The sequence below is a fragment of the Lissotriton helveticus genome, chromosome 11, assembly GCF_964261635.1.
Source record: "Lissotriton helveticus chromosome 11, aLisHel1.1, whole genome shotgun sequence".
Lineage (NCBI taxonomy): Eukaryota > Metazoa > Chordata > Amphibia > Caudata > Salamandridae > Lissotriton > Lissotriton helveticus.
Genome location: NC_136072.1, coordinates 1,092,221,865 through 1,092,246,413, shown reverse-complemented (window position 1 = coordinate 1,092,246,413; position 24,549 = coordinate 1,092,221,865). Strand labels below are relative to the sequence as shown.

General features: G+C 47.0%; 1 protein-coding gene across 1 annotated transcript in view; it reads right to left on the bottom strand.

The window, feature by feature from the left end:
• The window catches only part of SFI1 (SFI1 centrin binding protein), a 553,452-nt gene that overhangs the window by 239,077 nt on the left and 289,826 nt on the right, over positions 1-24,549 (bottom strand). The window contains exons 21-22 of the mRNA XM_078667725.1: positions 1,502-1,598; positions 1,142-1,302 (exon numbers count right to left, since the gene is read on the bottom strand). Of these exons, the coding sequence (XP_078523851.1) occupies positions 1,142-1,302; positions 1,502-1,598 (258 nt within the window). The remainder of the gene's footprint in view (positions 1-1,141; positions 1,303-1,501; positions 1,599-24,549) is intronic.

Sequence of the window (24,549 nt, the reverse complement as noted above, 5' to 3'; positions counted from 1 at the left end):
GTGTATTCGCTATCTATTCATTCTCTGCAACAGTAATTTAATCGAATTAAGTTCATTTCAGAATTAAGTTCTTGAACTACTACCCTGTATCCAGTTTCAACTTCGAAGGATTTCAACAAATGTATGGTAGCAAGTTCCTACCTGCAGCAACAATATATCCTGTCTGCCGAGCAAAGATGCTCTGGGCCACATAGAACTTATACATGATATCTTCACGATGGTCATTGAAATTTCCAAAACACTGAGAATTCTGTGACCTCATGGAAAATGTAGCTTCTGATTCTGAATCCAGGCACGTGTGCGTATTGCAGCCTCCAGAAACGAAAAGCCATTTGCCGAGTGATGGCAGTGTTCCGAGAGCTTTGCAACCCTTCCTTTTGCAGAATAAACATAACATGCATAATTTGGAGTATTGCACCCTGAAGGCAAGCAACTGCAAGGGAGCTGTTAACTCATATCATGACACCTCCACACAAAACCTTGTACCTTTTGTGGGTCATGAACTCCCACAAACATTAAGGGTGGGCTTATCTTACTTCTGGGAATGTCTACTAGAGCGTGGGGTCTTGTTTGGTTCAACCACTGCAATTGGCCTGCACTCAAATTAGTTACTTCATTAAAAGAAATAAGGCAAAGGATCTGTTAATCATTTCGAAACGAATGCTCGGAATCACTATCTAGCTGGTGACAGACTTAAAGTAAACACTCAGTCACCACTACTGCCAACATTTCTTAAAGAGATCTGTAAAGTGCCATATCGACTTTCAGCAATTTACGTGCATTCTGTGGCACAACATGGTATTTGGAACGCCTTCATCAAATATCATGCATGCTACTTTTGAAGAAAATATGAAACAAGGAAAAAATTTTAACAAAACATAAATGAAACATTCATAAAACATCCTTGTCCACATCAGGCAAGACTTCATAAGAGGTCTCAACTTCGATGCCAATTTCAACATGATTGATAGAAACACCAATAAATTACTCCTTATGAAATTATATGCATATGGCAAAACTAAAGAAACATTTGTGGAAAAGCCTGCCAGTTTAATCCAGAAGGCTTCTTACCGGCTTACAGCAGCCACAAAAATACATCTGCGGACAAAGTAAAAAATATACCAGCACTGGTTTGGCTCACCATTTTCCTTAGTTGCTTGAGACGGTACTGCTTCCATTTTAGCAGGTACTGCTGGAGAAGAATCTTCCTATGATGCACTACAGCATACTCCATCTTTTCCCGCTCAATCTTGGTCCGTTGAGTGAACTCTCTCCAGTGGAGGAAGCTAGACCTTAAGCACACTGCACAGTACAAAAACACAAGGCCAGAGACATTTTACCACGACAAGCAGGCCTAAGTAAAGATTGATGAACCTTTGATTTCACCCCAAAGCTGCATCTTCACAGTGACCAACAGCAACAGTTAAATCAGTCTATCTATTGCAATTGGATTTTACCCATATGATACGAGACAAAGAGCCTACTGTTTCTGTATACCCACATCGGTCTAGCTGCTGCTTTGCATCCCTCACAATTTCGTCCTCTTGATGTCTGTTATACACTCGCATTGCAACCACTTCTCTCCATTGGGACAGTACCTTTCAGGAAAAACAGAAACAATCAGCCAAATAAAAACCAAAGATAAAAAGTAAACCTTAATCACTAAGGGGACTACAGTAGTTGTAGAACATAATAAAATAAGCTACTTAACTGAAACTGTAGTTCTCCAGTATTGGAATATTTCCAGATCTTTCCAGAGATGGGAGTCCCCGATACTGTATAAAAGCAATGTCACAATAGACATATCCTAGAGGCATATGGCTCTTTTTGTTTAGCAACATATCAGTGTCCTTAACAAAAAAAGGACCAAACTAAAAAATAAACCAATCAAATGACAACACCCTCTGGAATCTTCCTGAGAGAAGTTGCAGTGCCTCAGATTTTTATTAGCACCAGTGCATACAAATGTACAACACTGAGAGAAATAAAGTCGAGCTTCTCTGGGGAGGAGGGTAGGTCGCATGTAAATCTATGAACGATTCCAATATTGAAGAACTACAGTTACAGGGAAGTAACTTATTTTCTTACTCCAGTATTGGATCTTTTCTAGATTCACATGCTTGAATCAGAATAGCAAAAAGTAACTAGCACATTTTGAAAATAAATCTTCCATAGATATTCATAAATGTATACATATATCAATATACTTAACACCATTATCATGACATCAACATACACAGTTAGGTGGTGAAATCCTAACATAAATAAGCCAACATTTTACAGTAACGAAAAATGTGTGTAACAGGTTGAAAAGTGGCTGTGGGAAGGTAAGATAGTTCACCTTTATTGAAACAGATGTCGTAGAACCGTTTTTTCCACTGCTGCATCTCGGAGGACATCCGAATCCAAACAGTAATGCTGAGCGAAGATGTGTGCAGATTTCCATGTCGCTACTCTGTAGATATCTGGCAACTAAACCTCTGCAAACAATGCCACGGATGTGTAAATTGCTCTTGTGGAAAGAGCCAGTACTCTAGAGTTCAAAGGTCATCCTGCCTTTTGATGACTGAAAATAATAGGATTTGATATGTATCTGGATATGCTCTGTTTGGTAAGCGGTAGACCCTTCCTTGGTGTGCTGAAGGAGACAAATAGCTGGTTTGTTTTCCGGAAGTATTTGGCTCTGTTAAAATAGAATTTCAAACATCGTTTGATGTCTAGTGAATGAAGTGCTCGCCTAGGCGTTGTAAGGGGATTTGGAAAAAAATATTTGAGTACTACCAGCTCATTAAGGTGAAAACCAGAGTGGACCTTAGGTATAAATTGTGGGTTAGTACGATGGATAACCTTATCTTCTCTGAACTGAAGAAATGGCTCTAGGGTGGTAGAAGCTTGAATTTCACTTACTCAACATGCAGAGGTGATGGTTGGATTGAGGGCTGGAGAGGTATTTAATGTCTTGCTTTATGTATTGGTTAGAAAGGAGACTTCATTGATTGAACCCAACACTGCATTAGGATGCCACTCTGGAGGTGGTGGACTGCATGGAGAAAATTCTGTGAACAATCCTTTAAGGAGATGTTTAACTAGCCTCTCGAACCACAGAGATCTTCAGAAACGAGAGATGGCAGCGAGATCACCTTAGCCCCTCCCATGCACATGACGAGCTGAGCTCGTCATGAGCCACGGCGCTCCGGTGCTCAGGACGAGCTCAGCTCGTCATGCCCCGTGAAACGCTCAGGTGCCTGGAGAATTCCCCTGCTGTGCTGAGCGTCCCACGGGAGCCGGTGCACCTGTGACGAGCTCAGCTCGTCATGAGCACAGGAGCGCCGTGGCTCATGACGAGCTGAGCTCATCATGAGCACGGGGGTGCTGTGCACGCCCCCTCCCCCCCAGCACAGCAGGGGAATTACCCCCGCAGCGAAGGGGTTGATAGAGGCTTGAGCTAGGCCCGATTGTGTGAGGTGCAAATGATATAATAAGATTTGTTCTGGAGAAGATGAGAGGGGGGTGAATGCCAGCAGTTCGACACCAAACACCGATTCTTTCCTATTTTAAGAAATAGGTTTTATTTGTACTGTCTGCCCTTCCTCTAGCAAGTATTCTTCTGCAATCTTCAGGAATATTCAGATGGCCAAACTCTCGGAACTCAGGAGCCAAGCTGTCAATTTGAGCGACCTGGGATCTGAATGGAGAACTTGACCCTGGTTCATTGTTAGAAGCAAAGGAATTGGTTTGAGCCGAATGGGAGGTCGCATTACGATTAGAAGTAGTTCCGTTTACCAGTACTGGCGTGGCCACGCAGGAGCTATCAGATATTATCTGACAGTGCTTGGCCCTCACCTTTCTGAGAACCTTCGGGAGGAGGGGAATCGGTGGAAAAGCGTAGGCAAATATGCCGTATTATACAATCGAAAAGGCAGTCCCCCACATCCCCAGCAGGTGCTTTCAACTTGGAAGAACTGGCAGTTGACATATAGGGGGACGCAAAGAGATCCAGCTTTGGTACTTCCCACTGAAAAAAAGATGTAATCCAGTGTGCTTTGGCCTAATTCACACTCATGGCAAGCAGATTTCAGTCTGCTTAAGGTGTCCGCCCTGATGTTCAGCATCCCCGGGACATGCTCTGCCGTTAAATGTACCTTGTGTTGGATGCACCATTATCAATAAAAAGATTATGCTGTTCCTCTAGAGTGAGAGGCAGAACACAGAGAATTAAGAACCAACCTGACCTGACAAGGTCAAAATTGGGAATCCATTATATTGGATTGTAATGCCCTCACACACCCTGTCGGGTGTCATGCTTCATCATTGGGCTGCTCCTCGTCGGGTTGGCAGTGCAATACCCGATGGGCTCTCTATAGTAGGGACACTTTAACTGAGCTGGAGTAATGTCTCAGGTTTGTGGCGCTACCCGGACCCGGTAGGAGTGGGTAGGTCTCCAGCCATCGTGCGATTAGCACACGTTACATGAGGAACCCCTTAGCACACGTTACATGAGGAACCCCTCCTGTGGACAACCTACCGGGTACTGTGATGCCTGATTAGTCAATTGTTCTGGGTGGTTACTGTTCCATCAGGTATTCGACTATTGAGTTTGTTGGTTATTGTGAGTGTGTAGCCACAACACCTATTTAGTTTTTACTGTAGATAGATAGATAGAAAATGCTTTATTCGATTTCAATTTTATAAAACCATAAAAGCAACAATTCATTCAGAAATATACAAACATATTCAGATTAAAAACAGCTAATACATTTTCTTTTCCTCAACATGATTCCAACACAATACTCATCTTTCAGTGACTGTAAAAATAAAAGGGCCGGGCGGCATTGCCGCCATGAGCCCTGCCTCAGAAAAGGTTTAATCCATCTGACCCGTTCAGTTGAATAAAATTTACAAAAAAAGATCACGTGCAATAGTGATTAATCTGATAAATTATCGCAGGGACATTTAGTAAGCATTCTAGACCAATCGTTGGTGTTTGAGAATGTAACCAGGCGGAAAAAAGAATTAAATCTTAACCTAGTCAGAATATACCTGTCGTACCCCTCAAACACAGAGCAAGATAGGGCTGAATTGTGACTGAGGTCAAAATAAGTTGGTGCTTCGTCACTGAGTTTTTACTTGTCTCTAGCCCAAATCGTAATAGGTCAAAATGATTCAAACACAATGCCTTGAGATCTTTTCTCGAGATGTTAATGAAGGAATCTGGGTTACTACAAAATTCTGGTCTACCCAGATCATTGGAAAGATCACAGATGTACTTTTACCATAAGATTTTACTCGCCTGGTCCAAACCCATCGGATCTTTAATTATGTTCAGGTTCAGACCTAGATCAGGTGACGTCCAGACTTTATGTCATAATAGCATCGGTTGTGTTTTTATGACATCCGTAATGTAGCGAACCCCCAGTTCGCTATGACAATTAAAAAGAGATGCACTTTGGGGAACTACTAAAATAAATCTTAAAAAAGCATTCTCAATTAATTGAATTGATAGAACATCCCTGTGACCCCCATACCCATGCTCTATATGTAGCCACACTAATGCATTTTGCGTAATACATTTTCAATAAAATTTCCGGTGGCCTCTTTCCCATCTTATTAGCAAACATCATCAATGCCGCCATCGACCTCTTAAATAATAATGCCCTATTCTTAATTGCGGGTCCCCAAGATCCTGTTTCCTCTATTAAGATCCCCAAATAGGAGAATGTTTTTGTTGATTCAATTTAGTCTTTTCCAGCTACTAGATAGCACGCCCTAGTTTCCCATTACCACAAGACCTAACTTATGTCTTTTTAACGTTAAGTCTCAGGCCCCTATCCTCCATAAAATCAATATAGGTGTTAAGGGCATTTTGTAGGCCAAGCTGGGTTCTAGACATTAAGGCTGCATCGTCTGCATATAAAATTGAAACGATCTTGCTGTGATTAATTATCGGAGAGTCTTTCACGCTGGCCACCAGTGACTCCTCCAGTTCATTAGTGTATAGACTGAAGAGGAACGGGGCTAGTACGCAGCCTTATCTAACGCCTTTTTTTTTACATGGAATGGCTTAGTACATTCTCCTTTTAGTCCAAACCTCACCTTTGCAGAAGCCCCCGCATATAGTTGTTTCAAGAATGATATGAGTAATGGTTCTACATTTAATCCTACTAGGGTCTGCCAAAGTCTGTTGTGATCCACACAATCAAACGCCGCAGTGAGGTCAACGAATACCGCGAATAAATTCCCTTGCTTGGCCTGGGTATATTTTCCATGTAGTATGTTAAAGTTAAGGACATGTTCTACAGTGCCCCTTCCTTCCCTAAATCTATATTGAACCGGGCTTAGGATCTTATGTTCTTCAGCCCATAGATTGTAACCTGTTCAATATGACCCTACCTGCTACTTTCATAAGGGAGTCAAGCAGGGAGATGTGTCTGAGGCATTCCGGGTTTTCCCTATCACCCTTTTTGAAAATTGGAATTATGATAGACTCTGACTAAGATTCAATAAAACCCCTCTCGCAGCTAGCATTTAAAACACGATTCAATAATGGGGACCATAGCTCATTCTTGAACTTATACAGATCAATCGGAGTCCTGTCTGGCCCTGGGGCCTTACCTCCTTTACTCTCTCCTATGGCCATTTGGACTTCCTCATGTGTAAAATGGATGTCAATAGGGACAAAGTCAGCCTGGTCATTTTGAACTGTTTGCTCATTTACTTCCACAATGTCTGCGTCCCCAGAGCCATATACAGAGGAGAAAAAATTAACCCGGGTGTCCTCACTTATTGCAATCTCGATCCCAGCTCCCCCCCAGTTGAGAAAAAAGGGGCCTTCACTGCCTCCCAGAACAAGGAACAATCCTTCCGTAGGGAAGCCTCATATAAATTTGTCCAGGCCTGCTCCTTAATATCTTTCTTACGCTTGTTTCCTACTGAGCTATAGGCCTTCCTAAGCCCCCTAATTTCTTCATAATCTTTTACTGGTTTGTGTAGGGCAGCTTTTAATAATGAATAGGCTTTAGTGCAATGCGAATCAAACCACCCTTTATTTAAAGGCTTTTGGTTCCTCAATGGACGTTTTAGGGTAATTATCCTGGTTATTTCGGAAAAGGCACTCAATAGCTCACAGGAGGAAATATCCTCCTGTAGACACTTAATTATTGGGATTTTTGCTTGATTCAATATCCTAGTGCTAAAGATCTCAGGGTCGCTCTTGGCCCAACATATTGAGTAACCATTCTGCCGGGCCAACACACAGCCCTGGGTCCCAGCTAAGCTCTGAGCAACTGTTCCAATGCCTTTATCAGGCAGTACAATATTAACACTTTGGGGCAAGTGATCACTAATCCCTATAGGTTGGGTAATGAACTCCTCCAGCCAGGTTGCATATCGATTGGGAAAAATGATATAGTCAATCAGTGTGCTGTGGCCATGACCTACGAAGGTGGGACTAAAATCAATAGGCGGGTCGCATAATACATTTGCAAATCCAAGGTCATGTGTTCCCATAACTTCATTGAGACTTTCACCCACAATTGAATGTGCAAAATGTGGCATTTAGCCAATGACCTCTTCATACAGGTCCCCATTGCCGCACAAGGGTTTAGTACATACATTAATGTTTAAATCCCCGCCCCAAATTAGGATCGAATCCTTCCCTGGTTGAACACACAGTTTCTTTATATCCTCGTTAAGTCTGGATAAAACATCACATGCACTACACCTCTCCGTGTTATTATAAAAATTAATAACTACCAACTCCACCAAGGGTGAAATGTCTACAACAACAATTTGATAATAACAGGTTGATTTTAACATTTTTATCCGCAGCACCCTGAACGTATTAGAGATATACATACAAATCTCCCCTTTATGTCTCCCATGGGTGGAACGGCTTGCCGGGATGTGGTAGGTCTTAAAACCATCAAGATGTATTTCATCCAGCAACCAGGTCTCCTGTAGACATAGAATATCAAACTCCCTAGAAAAATCAGTCCAGACAGGGTTGTCGAACTTGGATTGTAGCCCGTAAATGTTCCAAAAAGCTATTTTTAACCTTCCACCGGTTCGCTTATGATGAGGCCCTATGGCCCTTACACTCCCTTCCCCGTTTTTTGTTTTTTTTGTCACAAGTCTTGTAGCAGTATTTTTTTTTTTGGGGGGGAAAAAACCTTTATTGTTCAGCTCTGTAAAACATAGTGTCAAGCCTACAACACAGGGGCCGGCAGACATAATCAGAATTGCATCGATGAAACAGCCCTCCAGCCGACAACCCTGGGGCCCGGCGGCGTAATAAAGTAGAGTGCATACAGAACCATCAGGCACAAAAAGGATGTACTAACGACCTGTTTTTTAGTTTTTTTTTTTATGAAAACAGGGAAAGCAGAGTTAAATATCAGTTAAGGCTATCAATGTCACATTATTACAGTAAAGGTCCACCCACAGGGCCATCCCGGGACACGGCTAATTCCGCCGTAGGAGAGTCACATAGCTCCCCCCGATAAGCATTCCAGTGTCCCCATTTCTTGTCCCACAGTTTGGGGCATCCTCAAATCTTGTACACTGTCTTTTCAGCAATCATGCAGCGATCCATTTCAGCCACCCAGCTCACCACCAACAGTCTGTCCGGCGAACCCCACTTCATTGCTATGGAACGCTTAATCAGTAGGAAGCCTAATGCCGCCCAATGCAGCTCAGGATCAGTTAGGTCATTGGCCCCCCAGATATTAAGGACACACTCCTTGGGTGATGGCAAGAGCGGTTTACCCAGGGAACTACTCATTTTTCGGATTGCCCCAGTCCAGAACTGTTGCAGCACCGGGCAGTCCCACAAAACGTGGTAGCAAGTACCAGGGAGGCCACAGCCCCGCAGACACAGGGCATCAGGGCGTCGCCCAATTCTGGCCAGGGCAAGGGCAGACATATACGCTCTGTGCAACACTTTTAATTGGATCAGTCTAAATCTGAGGCAAATAGCCGATTCCCTCGGGGACATTAGCGCCGAACGCCAGTCTTCGTCGGCTAGGGAGCCCAAGTCAGCCTCCCATTTAGAACGCAAGGATTGAAAGTGGTCAGGGAGATTATTGCATAGTTTACGGTAGGTGAGGGAGATGGCCTTCTCAGGAAGGGGTTCCGATAGCAGCCTGTCCTCTAGGGGAGAAGACACAGGAAGGTTGGCCAGATCCGGGACAGCAGTCAGGATAGCATGTTGAATTTGCAGATAGCGGAAGAATTCGGTGGGCGCAAGGGCGTATTTGGACTGTAGGTCGGTGAAGGTCAACAATTTACCCTTATGAACAAGGTCTCCCAACTCCGAAATCCCCAGTATGTCCCACTTGTCGTAGCCTTGACAGAAGCAAAGGGAGCCCAGGCTCTGCGCAGACCACAAAGGAGTTGCTTTAGTAAATCTGTTTGCCCATCCTAGACACTTAGTAGCCTTATGCCATATAGCCACTCTGTGTGCCATCGGACCGACATATCTAGCTCTGGAAGGCTTACCATAGAGAGCCCCCAGGTATCCCTCACGACCGGTCTGACATCTGTCTAGAAGGAAGGCCGGGTTAAGGGGCGAGCCGTGCACCCATTGGTGCACAGCCACTAGTTGCGAGGCCCAATAATAGAGACGGAGGTTAGGGAGGGCGATGCCTCCATCATACCACCCCTGAAAAAGTTTACAGAGGGCGATCCTAGCGGCTCCTCCATCCCATAGCAAGAGACGAAGTTCGCTCTCAACTGTGCGAAAATAGGAATCTGGAACCAAGAAAGGGCAATTCTGCAGAACGTATAGGAAGCGTGGGAACGCTAGCATCTTGAATAGCGCCGCTCTACCCGGGAGCGACAGTGGGAGGGAGCGCCAGTGGATGACGTCACTGCGAAGTCTGCTCAGGGGGGGCAACAAATTGCGATCATAAAACACCTTGGGGTCTGGCGTAACAAAGATGCCAAGATACATGAAGCCCGCTGTGGCCTCCGTGATAGCGAATCCCCTGGGCAGTCCAGGCAGGGGGCCATGTAACATGTATAGCACAGATTTAGTCCAGTTTATAGAATATCCCGAATACTTCCCAAAATTGGTAAGTACATGATACAGGCTGTTGATAGAGGACTGAGGGGACGACACATATATTAATATGTCGTCAGCATATAGGGAGATTTTATCCGTGACCTCCTCAGTCCATTGTAGGCCTCTGATAGAGGCGTCTGTGCGGATCCAGTGAGCCAGGGGCTCCAGGGTAAGGGCAAACAATAGTGGGGACAGGGGGCAGCCCTGCCTGGTCCCTCGGTGAAGCGGAAATTTCCTGGATGTGTGTGTATTTACTCGGACTTGACCCCAGAGGTCCGTATAAAGAAGTCGTACCCAGCCAATGAAGTGGGGTCCTAAGCCAAAGCGGCGGAGGACCTCAAACAAGTATGGCCATTCGAAAGAGTCGAATGCCATCGTGGCATCGAGAGATAAAATGGCCGCATCTTGTTGCAAAATGGGTCAACGACTGATGACATTGAACACTCTGCGAAGGTTTAAGGCCGTATTACGGCCCGGAAGAAATCCAGATTGGTCGTCATGAATCAAGGAGGGAAGCACTAGGAGAAGGCGAGTCGCCAAAAGCTTAGCCAAGACCTTTGCCTCCGCACTGATCAAGGAGATAGGCCGGAAGGATCCGCAGTCCGTGGGCGGTTTAGTGGGTTTGAGAATGACTGTTATAGAGGCCAGCCGTTGGGCGAGCGGAAGGACCCCGATCTCTCGACTTTTTATGAACATATTCCAAAGATGAGGGATTGCGTCCGGGACCATGCCCTTCAGGAATTCGATCAGGACCCCGTCCGGGCCCATGGCCTTGCCGGAGTTAACGGCAAACAGCGCCGCCGTCACTTCCTCAGCTGTGATGTCAGCGTCCAGGGCCACTATGTCTTCATCCAACACAGTTGGGAGACGCATCTCGTCCAGGAGCTGCCTGGACTCTTCAGACGTGTATCCCTCGCCCGCTGTATAGACCTTCTCTAAGTGATCAGCAAAGGCCTCCGCGATGTCCTGAGGGTCCGTCACTGTGGAACCATCTGGCCTAACAATGGACGACACCCATCTGGACCCCTGATCCCGACGCTCCAGCCAAGCAAGCATCTTACCCGCGCTGTCTCCAAACTCGTAGACCCGGTGGCGCGTGTGGAGCAGCCTAGCCTGCGCCCTCTCCTGGGACAAGGCCCTATAGGCCAGTTGTTGGGTGTGGAGTCTGGCTGCAGTAGCCTCTGATGGTGCGTCATTGTGGGACTTCTCAAGGTCGATGAGCTCCGATTCAGCCCGAAAGATCAGGTCATTATGCTTCCGCAGGTAACCTGCCTTTAAGGCTAGCGCCTCTCCCTTTATCACCGCTAAATATGCCTCCCAGAGTATGACCGTCGAGTCCACAGACCCAGTGTTTTCCGCGAAGTAGAGTTCGGTGCGTTTCTGCAGTGCCTCCCGAACATCGGGGATTTGCATTAGCCAAGGGTTAATGACAATGGGGCCTCGCGTAATTTGGCGATTATAAGTGAGGTCTACACTAAGCGGCGAGTGGTCGGAGATGCCGCGAGGGAGGCCTCTTGCGCAGACAAAGCAACCGACGTCCGCAGTGGGGCAAAACAGATAATCGATCCTAGACATACTGTTATGAGCGTTGGAGTAGTGAGTGAAGTAAGGCGTGTCTGGGTGGTGGAGGCGCCAAATGTCCGTCAGTCCCATAGCATGCGCGAAGTCCGCCAAGTCTGTGGTATGGTGATGGGAACTTCGTTTGGGTTTACGATCAACGTCGTCACACATCGTCATATTAAAATCACCCCCGATCAGGAGAGTACCTGGGGAGAGGCCCAGTAATTGGGCGCCTAGTTCCTTAAGAGAGTCTCGGATTAGTGTCGGTGGGAGATATGCTGAGATAATATTTAGGGGGCGTCCTTCCCAAGCGGCCTCGGCGAGCGCAAAACGGCCCAGCAAGTGCACCCAGGTTCGAGTGTGGGTAAGAGCGAGAGTTTTACGGACCAGAATCCCAGTGCCACGGGATCCCGAGGAGAACCCCGCGTGGACCAGTAGTTTGTACCCCCCTCGCTGGAGCGCCTGACAGGTGTTACCTACTAAGTGGGTTTCCTGGAGTAAGACAATGTCAGGGGAATGGCGCCGAAGAAATTGGAGGACTACACTCCTTTTTATTTTATGACCCAGCCCATTGACATTCCAGGAAAGGACATGAAGGGTCTTAGTTAGTGTCTGTGCCATAACACCAGAAGTAATGGAGCTGATAGGAGCGAGGGCCGGGGGGGAGTCGTCCGTCGCGACGGAACCCCGGGGCTCATCGGATCACGGGACAGGGAGGATCCCTGGCCCCAAGGGGGGTCGGAAGCCAACCGAGGTGGCCCAACTGTCAGGAAGGAACCATGTGTGAGCAGGGAATCACGAACAAAGAAGACTAACAAAAAGAAGAAACAAAACGACAACAAAACAACCCCACATCCCTTCACCTCTTCCCTCTACCCCCCTCCCCGCTTCCCTGCCCGCGGACTTAGAACTATCCACACCCCAACTAGGCAGAGTGCCTGTCGCCCTCCCCATTAGAATCGGGGTACTTGGTTGGCCGGTAGCGGCACTCGCCCGATACTTAAAGCGAAATAAGTATTATACATGTGTAGGAATACAAATAGACCTCGTATAACATTCACAAATTAGAAAGGTTACTTGTTAGTCAGCCGGTGCAGCCCGATCGGGGCCAAATAGGGCAATGGTCAAGAGCAGGTGTCCAATGGAATATCGAGTGCATCCGCCCCCGGCAGTCATAATAAACAAAAGGGAGGTGGCAGGAAACCATTTAGCAGCTGTCCAATTGTCCCCCACGGGTCCGGGAGTCACCCCTGTCCATCTTCGGTGTTTCCAGTAAATAGGTCTTGGCTCTCCGGCATATGGTCCTCTCTCGGAGGGTCCTCCAGACCATCGGCGTTTCGCGGAGACCTTCTCGCTTGGCGCCAACCCTCCAGCCAGTCCCACACTTCCTCCGGCGATAGGAAGAACCAGGCTTTGCCATCCATCTCTAGGCGGAGTTTAGCAGGAAAAAACATGGAGTATTTGATTCCCTGAGTTCAGAGAGCCTTCTTGACCTCAAGAAAGCTGCGCCTCCTCGCCTGCACCTTCATGGTGAAATCCGGGAAGATCGAGATGCGGGCGTTGTCAAGGAGCAGAGGGGGTCCAGATCGGGCAGTCTGGAGGATAGTGTCGCGATCTCTAAAGTTAAAAACCCTAGCTATGATGGGGCGTGGTGGGGCCCCCGGCTTTGGTTTACCCCCCGGAACTCTGTGCGCCCGTTCGATGGAGAAGTAGCCCGAGAGTTGTTTGGGTCGGAGATGTTTCGTGACCAGTTCCTCGACGAACAGGTCCGCTGATGGCTCCTCCATTCTCTCCGGAACTCCCAGGATTCGGACATTGTTCCGTCGCGCCCTCCCTTCGTAGTTATACAGCAAGTCAGACATTTGTTTCTGTTGTTTCTGGAGTTGGGCAACTTGCTGTTGGAGCGTTGAGGTGTCGTCAATGAGGGCCGCCGTTTTGACCTCCACGTTTTTGACCTTAGTGTCCATCTTGCGCAGGTCAGCTCGCTAGAGGGTCACCTCAATGTTAACAATGTCAATTCGGGTTTCCAGGGAGGAGCGGACTCCAGCGATCGCTTCCATGACGTCCTCCAGTGTGAGCGACTTTGCTCCTTGTGACGGGGACGCAGTTTTCGAATCAGAGGGGGGGCAGCGTCTTTAGTCTCTGCTCTGGAGCCCCAAGAATTTTGATTTAACTGCCTCTGCCCTTGTTAGACGACATCGCTGCCCGTCGAGTGGGTCACTAGATCGTCCAGGCCCAACCAGAGAGATAAGTAAGACAGGGCCCAGTCAGTCCCCACCTCTCCGGGGAACCCACGTGTAGTCCAGTTCGGAATGTTACAGGGTGGAGGGCATTGAGTGGGGCACACTTCAGAGATAGGGTTTTTCACTGTACGTCACTCACCGCTGCCCCCATAGGCCCTGCGCCGCTGCAGGCAAAGGAGTCACCCTTGGGTCCTCGTCGGGTCCACGCCACGACCTTAACAGCGAGCAGTCAGGTCGGTGCTGGGAAGTCCGGTGCCCTGTGCGCAGATAAACAAATAGGCAGGTGTCAGCCCCCGAATGTCCAGTCTTGCAGGGGTCGCACGTGGAAAGGTCCCAATTTCCCGCAGGCCAGGGACCCCCTCTTCAGGAGCCTCAGCAGTCTTCAAGGCCAGGGCTGCACAGAAGCTAGCCCTCGGCCGGTCAGCGATGTCTCCACAATCGGCCCGTGAGTCACTAGCAAGCTCCAATATAACAGGGGAGGAGGGAGCCCGGTAAACACAAATGATCCCAAGGTAGGCCCAGCGTAAGCCAGCAAGGCGCTACATGCCCTGAAGAGGTTCAGACCAATGATACGCAGTGCAGCCCGGTAATGCGGCCGAATGTAGGCGTCTAGGGCCCCAGCGTCACACGGGCCCCGGGCGACAGGTCCGCCGCAAGCCACGGGTCCCCAAACAGTCCTCCACCGGAGCGCTGGTAGTAGCAGGCCCTGAAGCAGGGGCATCGCGTGGCCGGCTCCCCAGCAGGTCGACTAGGCGATCCCCGTCTATCAGCCGGTACCCTCAAGCTACGCAACAGGCAAGGGGAGGCTCCGGCCGTCGCCGAGGACACAAATGCAATAGCGAGCGGCGGGAGTATCAGGACTCCCGAAGGTTACCTCCTCTCCTCGGCAACTGATAGGGCCTATCAGTCAGAGCTCGGGCACCGACGCCATCTTGCGAGCTTCGGGGGGTTGGCTTGCGTCGCAGTTCGGCAAGGACGCAGTCTTCAGTCCCCAGGGCGGCAGCCCCTCACGGGCAGCAGGCGGCCAATCCGCCGCGATCCGCGGGCAAACGGCCAGCTCCCTGCCAGAGCCCCAGCGATGGTAGGCCTTAACGGCGGGGCGTCGCGTAGTTGGCGTCCCAGCAGGTCGGCGATATGTCTCCAGGCAATCCGCAAGGCACCCACAGGCCCCTCAGGAGTCCAGGGGAAGATCCGGGACCCCCAGAGGCCAGCGACCAAGGCCCGATGTTATGCGGCACGGTTGATAGGGCTGCCGGCGGGGTCAGTCCTCCCCTCAGCAGCCGATGAAGCGCTCGGCTCAGGGCTTGATCATAGGCGCCATTTTGCGAGCTCTGGGGGGACCCTCACAACGGCAGCTCCGTCTCCGGCACAGCTCCCCCAATCGGTCCTGCACCACGGCCAGTTGTGCTACGGAGGTCAAGGATCAGGGGCCTCCCTGTGACAAGGGAGCCCCCAGCTTAAAAAGTGGATCTTTTTCCACGGATATACGGGCGAGGGCCGGGAGTCGCGTTAACAAGCGGCCATGCCCTCCGGCTGCTAGCCACGCCCCCCTCCCTTCCCCGTTTTTACCCTTCGTATATTCAATACTGGCGCTTATTTCTCTATCCTTGCCACCTGATTCAACCAGGTCAAATCCAACTTTCTGACTTACTGGGGCATTATATCCAACTACAACTGGGCCTGATGTGAAAGGGTCTCCCGTGTTAGATGTTCTTATACTTTCATTTTTATTAATTATGTCTCTTGCCGATACTCCTTCACCATCTCCATATGGAAATGGAGGACCTTCACAATTCACATATGTTCATGCAGGAATGTTCGGTATTTGTCAATCAACTTCCTCCAGTGAATACAATGGACCAAACCGGTTTGAGACATGTGAATTGGACCTAATATCGTTATTATGATAGTTATGGTGACTACCCATCGGGACTACGTTATGATTAGCAGGTAATTTTGGCTGATAGAAGAAACCCAGGGGTAGAACTTTTATCCCTTCTGTTGCGAGTGTACTAGAGCCTCCCCGGATCAATATTTCTTGTACTAATGCCGGTGAGCCTAATGATAAAACAATACAATCCCCGTCAAAAATCTTTTTGCTATGTCAAACCCAGCTTACACGCCTTACCATTTTAAAAGCATTGAACATAGCTTGTGTTAGGCCAGTCGTTAGGCCTAGTTAGTGAAGCGATTTATTTCTCAGTGTAGCCCAATTTTCCCTATCCCCTTCATTTGATGAGGGTACATTAGCCAGAATCAGGGTGTACGGGGCTGCTGCTGGTGGAAGATCCAGTCTATCAACATTATTGCTTCGATCTGGAATATCTGGCATACTAGTAGCTAATGTCGAACGACTTTCTGTAAAAGATGACTTGTTACTATGTATACAAGTTTGATCATTTTTACTCGCTCTCACTATATCCTCCCTAGTTTCCCGTAGTTTTGGTCCCCCTTGCCTGCTGACTCTTTCTGCTTGAATTATTTCCTTAGCGCGGGTAAAAGGGCGGTCAGATGGAGTACAGTAGTACAGTAGTGATCAATAATAGTTCCCCTATCCCTACATGGTTCAAGGATCTGCTTATTGGTTGCTTTCAATTGCTCGGCCAGACTTCCCTCTATTGAATCCAATCTCTTACCCAAAGTGCTAATTGCCTCTTTAACAAAAGTAGTCAGGTCACGATAGATTTCATGATAGTTATCCTTTTTGGTCCTGACGAATCGCCTGTAGAATGTATTATTGGCGAGAAACATATTGACCCACTACCAATAAGAGTGCCACAAACCTGAGACATTACTCCAGCTTTTGCGCCATATAGTTTTTATTTAGAGTAGGAGACCCCTTGATTAAAATTGTTTTCGTAGGTACTCCCAGCCCTATTTTATATTCACTCCTATCATTCACACACATCTACACATACGAGGCCCCCCACCCGCACTTCACCTGACGGCCGTTGGATAAAAGATCTCCATTAAAGTGCCCCTACTATAGGGAGCCCGTCGTGTATCGCACCGCCGACCCCACGAGGAGCAGCCCGATGATGAAGCATGACACCCAACAGGGTGTGTGAGGGCATTACAATCCAATATAATGGATTCCCAACTTTGACCTTGTCAGGTCAGGTGGGTTCTTAATTCGGTGTGTTCTGCCTCTCACTCTAGAGGAACAGCATAATCTTTATGTTGATATTACTGTCCTTGGGCCTTTATGCTGGACCTTCTTAAAGTTTACATTTGTAGTTCAATACAGCATAGACTGGCGCTGAGAGAGATGACGTAGGGAACACGACATATTCCCGCGCCAACTAATTAACGCTTTCCCGCGCAAACAAAGGCTAAAAGCGGCAGAATCAACACTAGCCGCATAACAGACGAATTGCGCGGTGAACGAATACCAAGCCGGACTGAGAGGGGAGCAGGGAGGCCGGTTACAACCAACACGGTAAGAGCGAGAATGCATGCGCTGATAACCGTACTCGACGCTTAACGCGAGACACTGTTCAAGCTAGCTTTATAACTAAATGCTTATTGCAAGAAGGAAAGCGGGCACCACATGAGCTCTGTATACAGCTCTAGAACGATTATAGTTCTGTGATAATCTTTGAGCTACTGACGAGATTTTTGCACTATCTCGATTGTAGATAAAGATTTGGGATAACATAGACATGCGAGTGAAACCCTTTTTTCTAAACTGCAAGATCGGGTTACTGAAAACTAAATTAATGGACCAAACCGCTACTAATAGACCACATAACATAGAAGATAGATCGACTCACAGTATCTGCTATGTAAATTCTATAAATATGACGAAAAAAACAACAAATATTGTGTAACCTTTTTTAGGTCGGATTGATGACAGACCTTGGTTTTTTTAATCAAAACAATACTCTGACGCTGCCAGGAGAATTGAAGGCATCCAGTGGCGCTGCAGTAAGGGACATAGAATCCCATTTTAAGCGTGAGTAGTATTCATTAAATGGAAATTCTGAAACCACTATCTGCAAAACGCAAAGGGAAAGACTAATTGATACCATGGATCAAAAATAAATATAAAATAAATATAAAAAAATCCCTAAGTAAGAGAACCAGGGTTTTATAGCAAAGTGAAGGAGACTTACCTTGTCCCTTTTTGTAACATATATGAAATCACTCACTATCTGGTAAATACCAACAGATACCATGTGAATCTGTCTTTAAGAAAGACACAATGGAATAATCATAATTTCGACCGATAATTTATCAGTACAACATCACTTTTTTCTCATTCCACAGTTATTTTAATTATCAATACGGTGGCCCCCCTCCAGTATCCTCATCATTGGAAAAGTTCCTGAAACTAGGAGGTAAAAATAACTAGACCAAATAGTATAAATGGGTAAATTGAATGAAAAGTCTTGTTTAACTTGAATTGAAACCAGAAATGTGACCGTTTAATTATTTATATTAAGGCACTCCTGTCTGGAATCAAACAAAGACCAGCAGTTTCCAACATAAGAGTGACTACGCTCCTAACTTCCTCTAAAAATTCAAGAAAGTGAGGATTGTTAACTAAATGACCCACAGGTATGCCATATGTTTTATTTTCAACGTAACAGGAGCTACCGAAATGGCGACTAGATGTCACCATACCTTAAGAACCATATGTATTGCCGGTTATATCTCAATGTATTAACAAATACATTTCCCATGAAGCCTTTTGTAATATCCCTAGAATAACAACATTGACCAGTGTGTATTAAAAGTGTGCCCCATGATCTTTAACAAATTATGTGTCAGCAAGAATAAGAAAAACAATGTACCTTTGGTGAAATCATAGTATGTATCTAATTGTGATGTTCTTTTAAATAGAATTGTTTGTCCTGAAGAAGGTGAAATCATTCAAACACCGAAACGCTGCGTCGACCCCTACAACAACTGTGATTTTTTGACTGCTTTTAAAAATTGTATTTTTTTTAAAAAAAGATTGTGTTCACTTGATTATCAAAATTTTTTTTAACCATTGATGTTTGTGATTTTGGGCACTATTATTACACTGTATAACTACTGCTTTTAATGATTTGTAATAAATTGTATACTTTTATAATATACACACTGTTGAGGTTTCTATTCCTTTTTCAAATTTTTATTTAAATTGTTTCTAATTGATTATCAAATGATTTTTCACATTTATGTTTTGGCAACTGGGCTTTGTGAGATAAACGGGTAATACATTGAAAGGTTCTGAGTAAGATAGTGACCTTGGGACTTTCTCTGTTCCTGGACCTTCTTAAAGCACACAGTCCCTTCTTTGTTCATTGGATGCACCATTGCCAGATCAGCTGTGCTTCCTGGGGCAGTAGACGAGACCCAGTGCCTCCCTGCTTGTTTGTGTAGTGCATCGTTGTGTGCTGTCTGTGCGCACAAGCACTGTGGATTGCCGAATCCTGGAAAGAAAGGCCTGGAGAGCCAGGTATACCGCTCTCAGTTCTAATAGATTGATGTGCAAGATGCGATGCAAATTATGCCATTTGCCACAGACCTGGAGGTCCTGGAGGTAAGGTCCCCAACATTCCAGGGAAGCATCCGTTGTGATCACCAACAGAGATGGCTGAGGAAGAAACGGGAGTCCTGCAGAAAGATTTGCTGGTTAGGTCCACCAGTGCAGCGACTTGACCATGATGGGTGTGACCTGGATAATGTCTTTGAATGTTCCCTTTGCCTGAGACCATTGAGCATCCAGGGCTTCCTGAAGCGGACGCATATAAAGACAGCAGTGGGATACGAGGTGGATGCACGAGGACATCTTTCCTAGGAGAGATTTAAAGAGGCAAACTGAATGTAACTTTCTTTTTTTTAATGGAGCGCGTCAGAGAGAGAAACCTTTGTTATCTCTCGACATTTGGGTATGCTTTGTTGAGGACTGTGTCCAGTACGGCTCTTAGGAATATTATTCGCCTTGAAGGCTGAAGAACTGACTTGTCTGTGTTGAGAGTGAGTCCCAGATCGCTGAATAGGCAGAGCCAGGCACTGGTGGATGTTTCTGCCGACTGGAGAGTGTTTGCCTCGACTAACCAGTCGTCGAGATATGGGAAGACTTGATGGCGCTGCTGTCCGAGGTAAGTAGCGATGGGTGCCAGGCATTTTGTAAAGATGCGTGGGGCCGATTTGAGGCAGAGTGGTAACACTGGAAATTGAAAGTAGCTGCCAGCTACTGTGAACCGGAGGAACTTTCTGTTTTTGAGATGGATAGGTTTGTGAAAATAGGCGCCTTGGAGATCCAGGGAGGACATGTAATCTTCAATGCGGAGGAGCTGCAAAATGTCTTGTAGCGAGATCATGCGGAAGGTCTGTTCTTGAGAAACTTGTTTAGCTCCTTTAAGTCGAGAATTGGTCTTCACTGCTTTGACTTCTTGTGAATCAAAAAGAAACAGGGAACACTTTCTACTGCCCCCTTTTGTAGCATTATTCGTGCTTCTGATATGAGAATGGGTAAATGCTTTTGAATGTGTGTTTGGGGTGGTGTTGTAGCAGGATTACATATAAATTATAAAAAGTGACCGAATTGGATTAGGTCTAAGACCCATTGATCTGTAGCTATTTGATTCCAGTGATGGATATGTTTGGATATTCTGGCTGGCACCCTGGGCGGAAAGGGGAGCAGCTGGCGGCAGACGGAAGTCATTGTCTACGGCTATTTTCTTAAGGTTGTCGCCCTGCTATCCCTGTGAGAGTAGGGCAGTGATATACCGCTGACTGTGGTTGCCGTTGCTGACATTACTGGCGAAAATGCTGTGTGTTGAAGGAGTATACCGGATATCGATAATCTTGATATCATCCACGAAATGAAGGCTGCCCTCTTCGTCTGGCACCACGAAAGGGTACTTCCTTATATTGCAGCATGGCTAAGGATTTGGCCATGTCTGTTTTAATTGTTTTGAGGGCATCATCCACATGACTCCCAAACAGCACCTCTCCATCATAAGGTAGATGCAGTGTCTGTCTGAACTTCAGAGTAGAAATTGGTGGTCTTTAGCCAACCTTGGCGGTGTAGTACCGCTGCACCTACAAGTTGTCTAAAGCCTGTGGAGGCAATATCCAAGGAGAGCTAAGGAATTGGCAGCTCGTACTGTGAGGGCTGACATAAATGAAAAGCGTTTGCTTGCGTTGACCCCTGAGGCAGGCAGGCACGATCTCCGGGGCCTTATACTTCTTGTCCAATTTGGGCAATACTGCTGGTACTGTTGCCGGAATGCGCATTACCTTGAGGTCCTGATTCCATACTTAGTAAATGATGGATATGGCTCTTACTGTTTTGCGATACAGCTCTTTAAAATCATATAGGAAGCAATCTTGTTGTGTGGCTAGCATTGTCAGTTCAAAACGAGTGGCTGCTCATTATAGCAGGCAGTGGAAGCTGCTTATATCGTTAGGAGGTGATTCAATAACATGAGGTGACGGAGATGTTGGCGTCAGCAGGACGTAGTCATCCAACTCATCATTGTGGCCTGGAAGTTCACCCTCTTCTCTTTCATCATCAGTTGAAGTTGCGTTTTGTAAGGGTTTCGTAGCTGCTGGTGGAGGAGGTGGAATAACAGCTGGCTGTGAGATGACTTCTTGAGAAGGTACAGAAATGACTCTAGCAGGAGCTTGTTGACTTGATGCAGATGCTGGGGGAAATCGTGCTCTGTAAGCTGACAGAATTGTCTGTAAATTTCTCAAGAGAGTGGGTGGCACGCATTCCATATCTGCTGGTTTTGTTGACGATGATAGTCCTGTGGGTAGTAGTCCTGCTCATAATATTCCTCCTCATCTGTATAGTCCTGGCATTTTACATGAAGCTCAGATGGGCTCTGAACTGCTCAGTAAAGGTCGTCCACCTTCGAGCCTTCCTGCTCAAGGAGGTGTGTAGGAAGCAGTGAGGACACCTTACTGCGAGAGGGAAGTGAAGGCGTGATCTGTTTATTAGCTTTTTTAATTTGAATCATCAACGGTGTTGGAGACGAGGAAAGATCCAGTGTCGTTGTTCTGGGTATCGTCGTTGGTGGGGTTGTAGACTGGTTCTGCTCTGTCAGCAAAAAGGGGGCCTTCGTCAACAGATCCACCGGAAGTTGTTGTGTCATCAATGGTGGTGGCGGCGGCGAACGTTTGCTCGACAAAGATTGTAGCTTTATCGTCGACGGCAGACCAGAAGCTGCTGATGAGTGTTGTCGACGACGACAATACCGGCGTAGACACTGTTATGGTGATCACTATAGATTCCGATGAAGAAGCTGTGAAGGGCATCGACGATTCCATTGATGTCGGAGTACTCTGACGACGAGCCTTCCATTGGCAGTGCAGACGTCTGTTTTTTGAAAATATGTTTAACCCACGGAGACGGTGTTGGGGGCTCTGAGGTGGACTTTTGAATAGACTGAGGAAAAATCTGTCTTTCTCCTCTTTTTAGCAGTAGGCAAGGCAGAAGTCTGAAGCCTTTTAGAGGGACTTCTATGCCTTGCCGCACCCTCAGGAGACTTTTTTTTTTAAACACCTTTTAGGCAGTTCTGAATATGTATGAGGCAATGTCTCATCTCTAGATCTCTTCAAGGGCGTCTTAGAAGAGGACATAGAAGAGGTGTCGCTTTCTGCGTCAGAGAGGGGATCATCGCTGGGCTTTTTGAAGCCAGAGAAGAAGGCGTCCCTCTCTATCCTTTAAGGTCTTATTAGAAAACGTGCAACATACCTTGCAGTCTCTAGTTTTGTGCTGTGGGTAGAGACAGTAAATACAGTCCTTATGAGGATCATCAATGTGGAGCTTTTTTTTGTACAGGTGCCACAGGATCTGAAGAGCCCTTCCTTTAGTGTCTCTGGCATAATGAAGACCAGTTTGAACCACCAACCACCAAGATCTTGTATTTGAAGAAGGATAAGTCACTGAAGTAGTAGAACAAGCATTTGCAATGCAATAGGTCTCGCAGCATTAAAGTTTGAGTTATTGGCATTGTATATGACAATGTGTTGCATTAAATTTTTAGCAAAGTCTGTATTGGTGTATAAAGATGATTTGCAAGATGATAGCTGTTGCAAAATATTAAGCAATGTTGGCAATAATATTATATTATAATAATATTGTAATTTACTGTTGTACTTATAAGCATATTGGTAGCGCATAGTGATGTTGTGGTGCCCCTGAGTGATGCTGTGGTGGTGCCGAGTGATGCTGTGCTGATAGGATAGATAGTGAGGGCGAAAGATAGATAGAGGGAGGGCGAGAGAGAGATAGAGGGAGGGCGAGAGAGAGATAGAGGGAGAGCGAGAGAGAGAGATAGAGGGAGGGCGAGAGAGAGATAGAGGGTGTGCGAGGGATGGAGTGTGGGCGATGGATGGAGTGTGGGGCAAGGGATGGCGTGTGGGCCGAGGGATGGCATGTGGGCAGAGGGATGGAGTGTGGGGCGAGGGATGGAGTGTGGGGCGAGGGATGGAGTGTGGGGCGAGGGATGGAGTGTGGGGCGAGGGATGGAGTGTGGGGCGAGGGATGGAGTGTGGGCGATGGATGGAGTGTGGGGCAAGGGATGGAGTGTGGGGCAAGGGATGGCGTGTGGGCCGAGGGATGGCATGTGGGCAGAGGGATGGAGTGTGGGGCGAGGGATGGAGTGTGGGGCGAGGGATGGAGTGTGGGGCGAGGGATGGAGTGTGGGGCGAGGGATGGAGTGTGGGGCGAGGGATGGAGTGTGGGGCGAGGGATGGAGTGTGGGGTGAGGGATGGAGTGTGGGCGATGGATGGAGTGTGGGGCAAGGGATGGAGTGTGGGGCAAGGGATGGCGTGTGGGCCGAGGGATGGCATGTGGGCAGAGGGATGGAGTGTGGGGCGAGGGATGGAGTGTGGGGCGAGGGATGGAGTGTGGGGCGAGGGATGGAGTGTGGGGCGAGGGATGGAGTGTGGGGCGAGGGATGGAGTGTGGGGCGAGGGATGGAGTGTGGGGCGAGGGATGGAGTGTGGGGCAAGACTGTCCCATTGTTCGGGGTGTCCACGCGGCGCGGACATGTTAGCACGACTCCCCCCTCTACGTTTCGCAACCAGCTCTTTTCATCTTACACTTACAACCCTTTTCCATTCACAGCCTCTCAGGCACCACATTTTTCAAATAATTCTTATTTTAAAATGTTTGTCGAGACACACATTTCTTAAAATGCGTCTTTATAACAAAGGAGTAATTGCATTCGGACACAGTTTACGTGTCTCCTGGATACGGAAAAAAATGGAATTTCGCCTCCAGCTCCCTAGAGCGTAAATTCACTTAGAAGCTCTCTGTAAAGCCGCGGGGAAAAACCTTAAAATAAGAATGCCAATGTTTATAAAAATAACAGAAGAGAGGAAATGGCACAATAAAAAAGACACGTGCTCATGCACTGCATAGTGGGGGACACTTCGAGGCGCAGCCCAGAGCTCTCCCCCCCTCTGCCCCCCCCCCCAAGAAAAAAACACAATAACAGTATAAATAGTATAACACCGAAACAAACTCTAAACTCAAAAAGTAAAATTCCTAATTGTAATGTTAAAAAGGATCACGGACTACCCTTTAAATATAAAAAAAAACTTTTGATTCCAAATATAAAGCTTCCAGTGCGTAATTTGAACTTAAAAACGTGCTTCTTTGAAGGCAAAATGCGCATTTTCAAAGCCGTGAATTGTATTTTGAAACAATGCGTGTGCATTCCCCAATGGAAAAG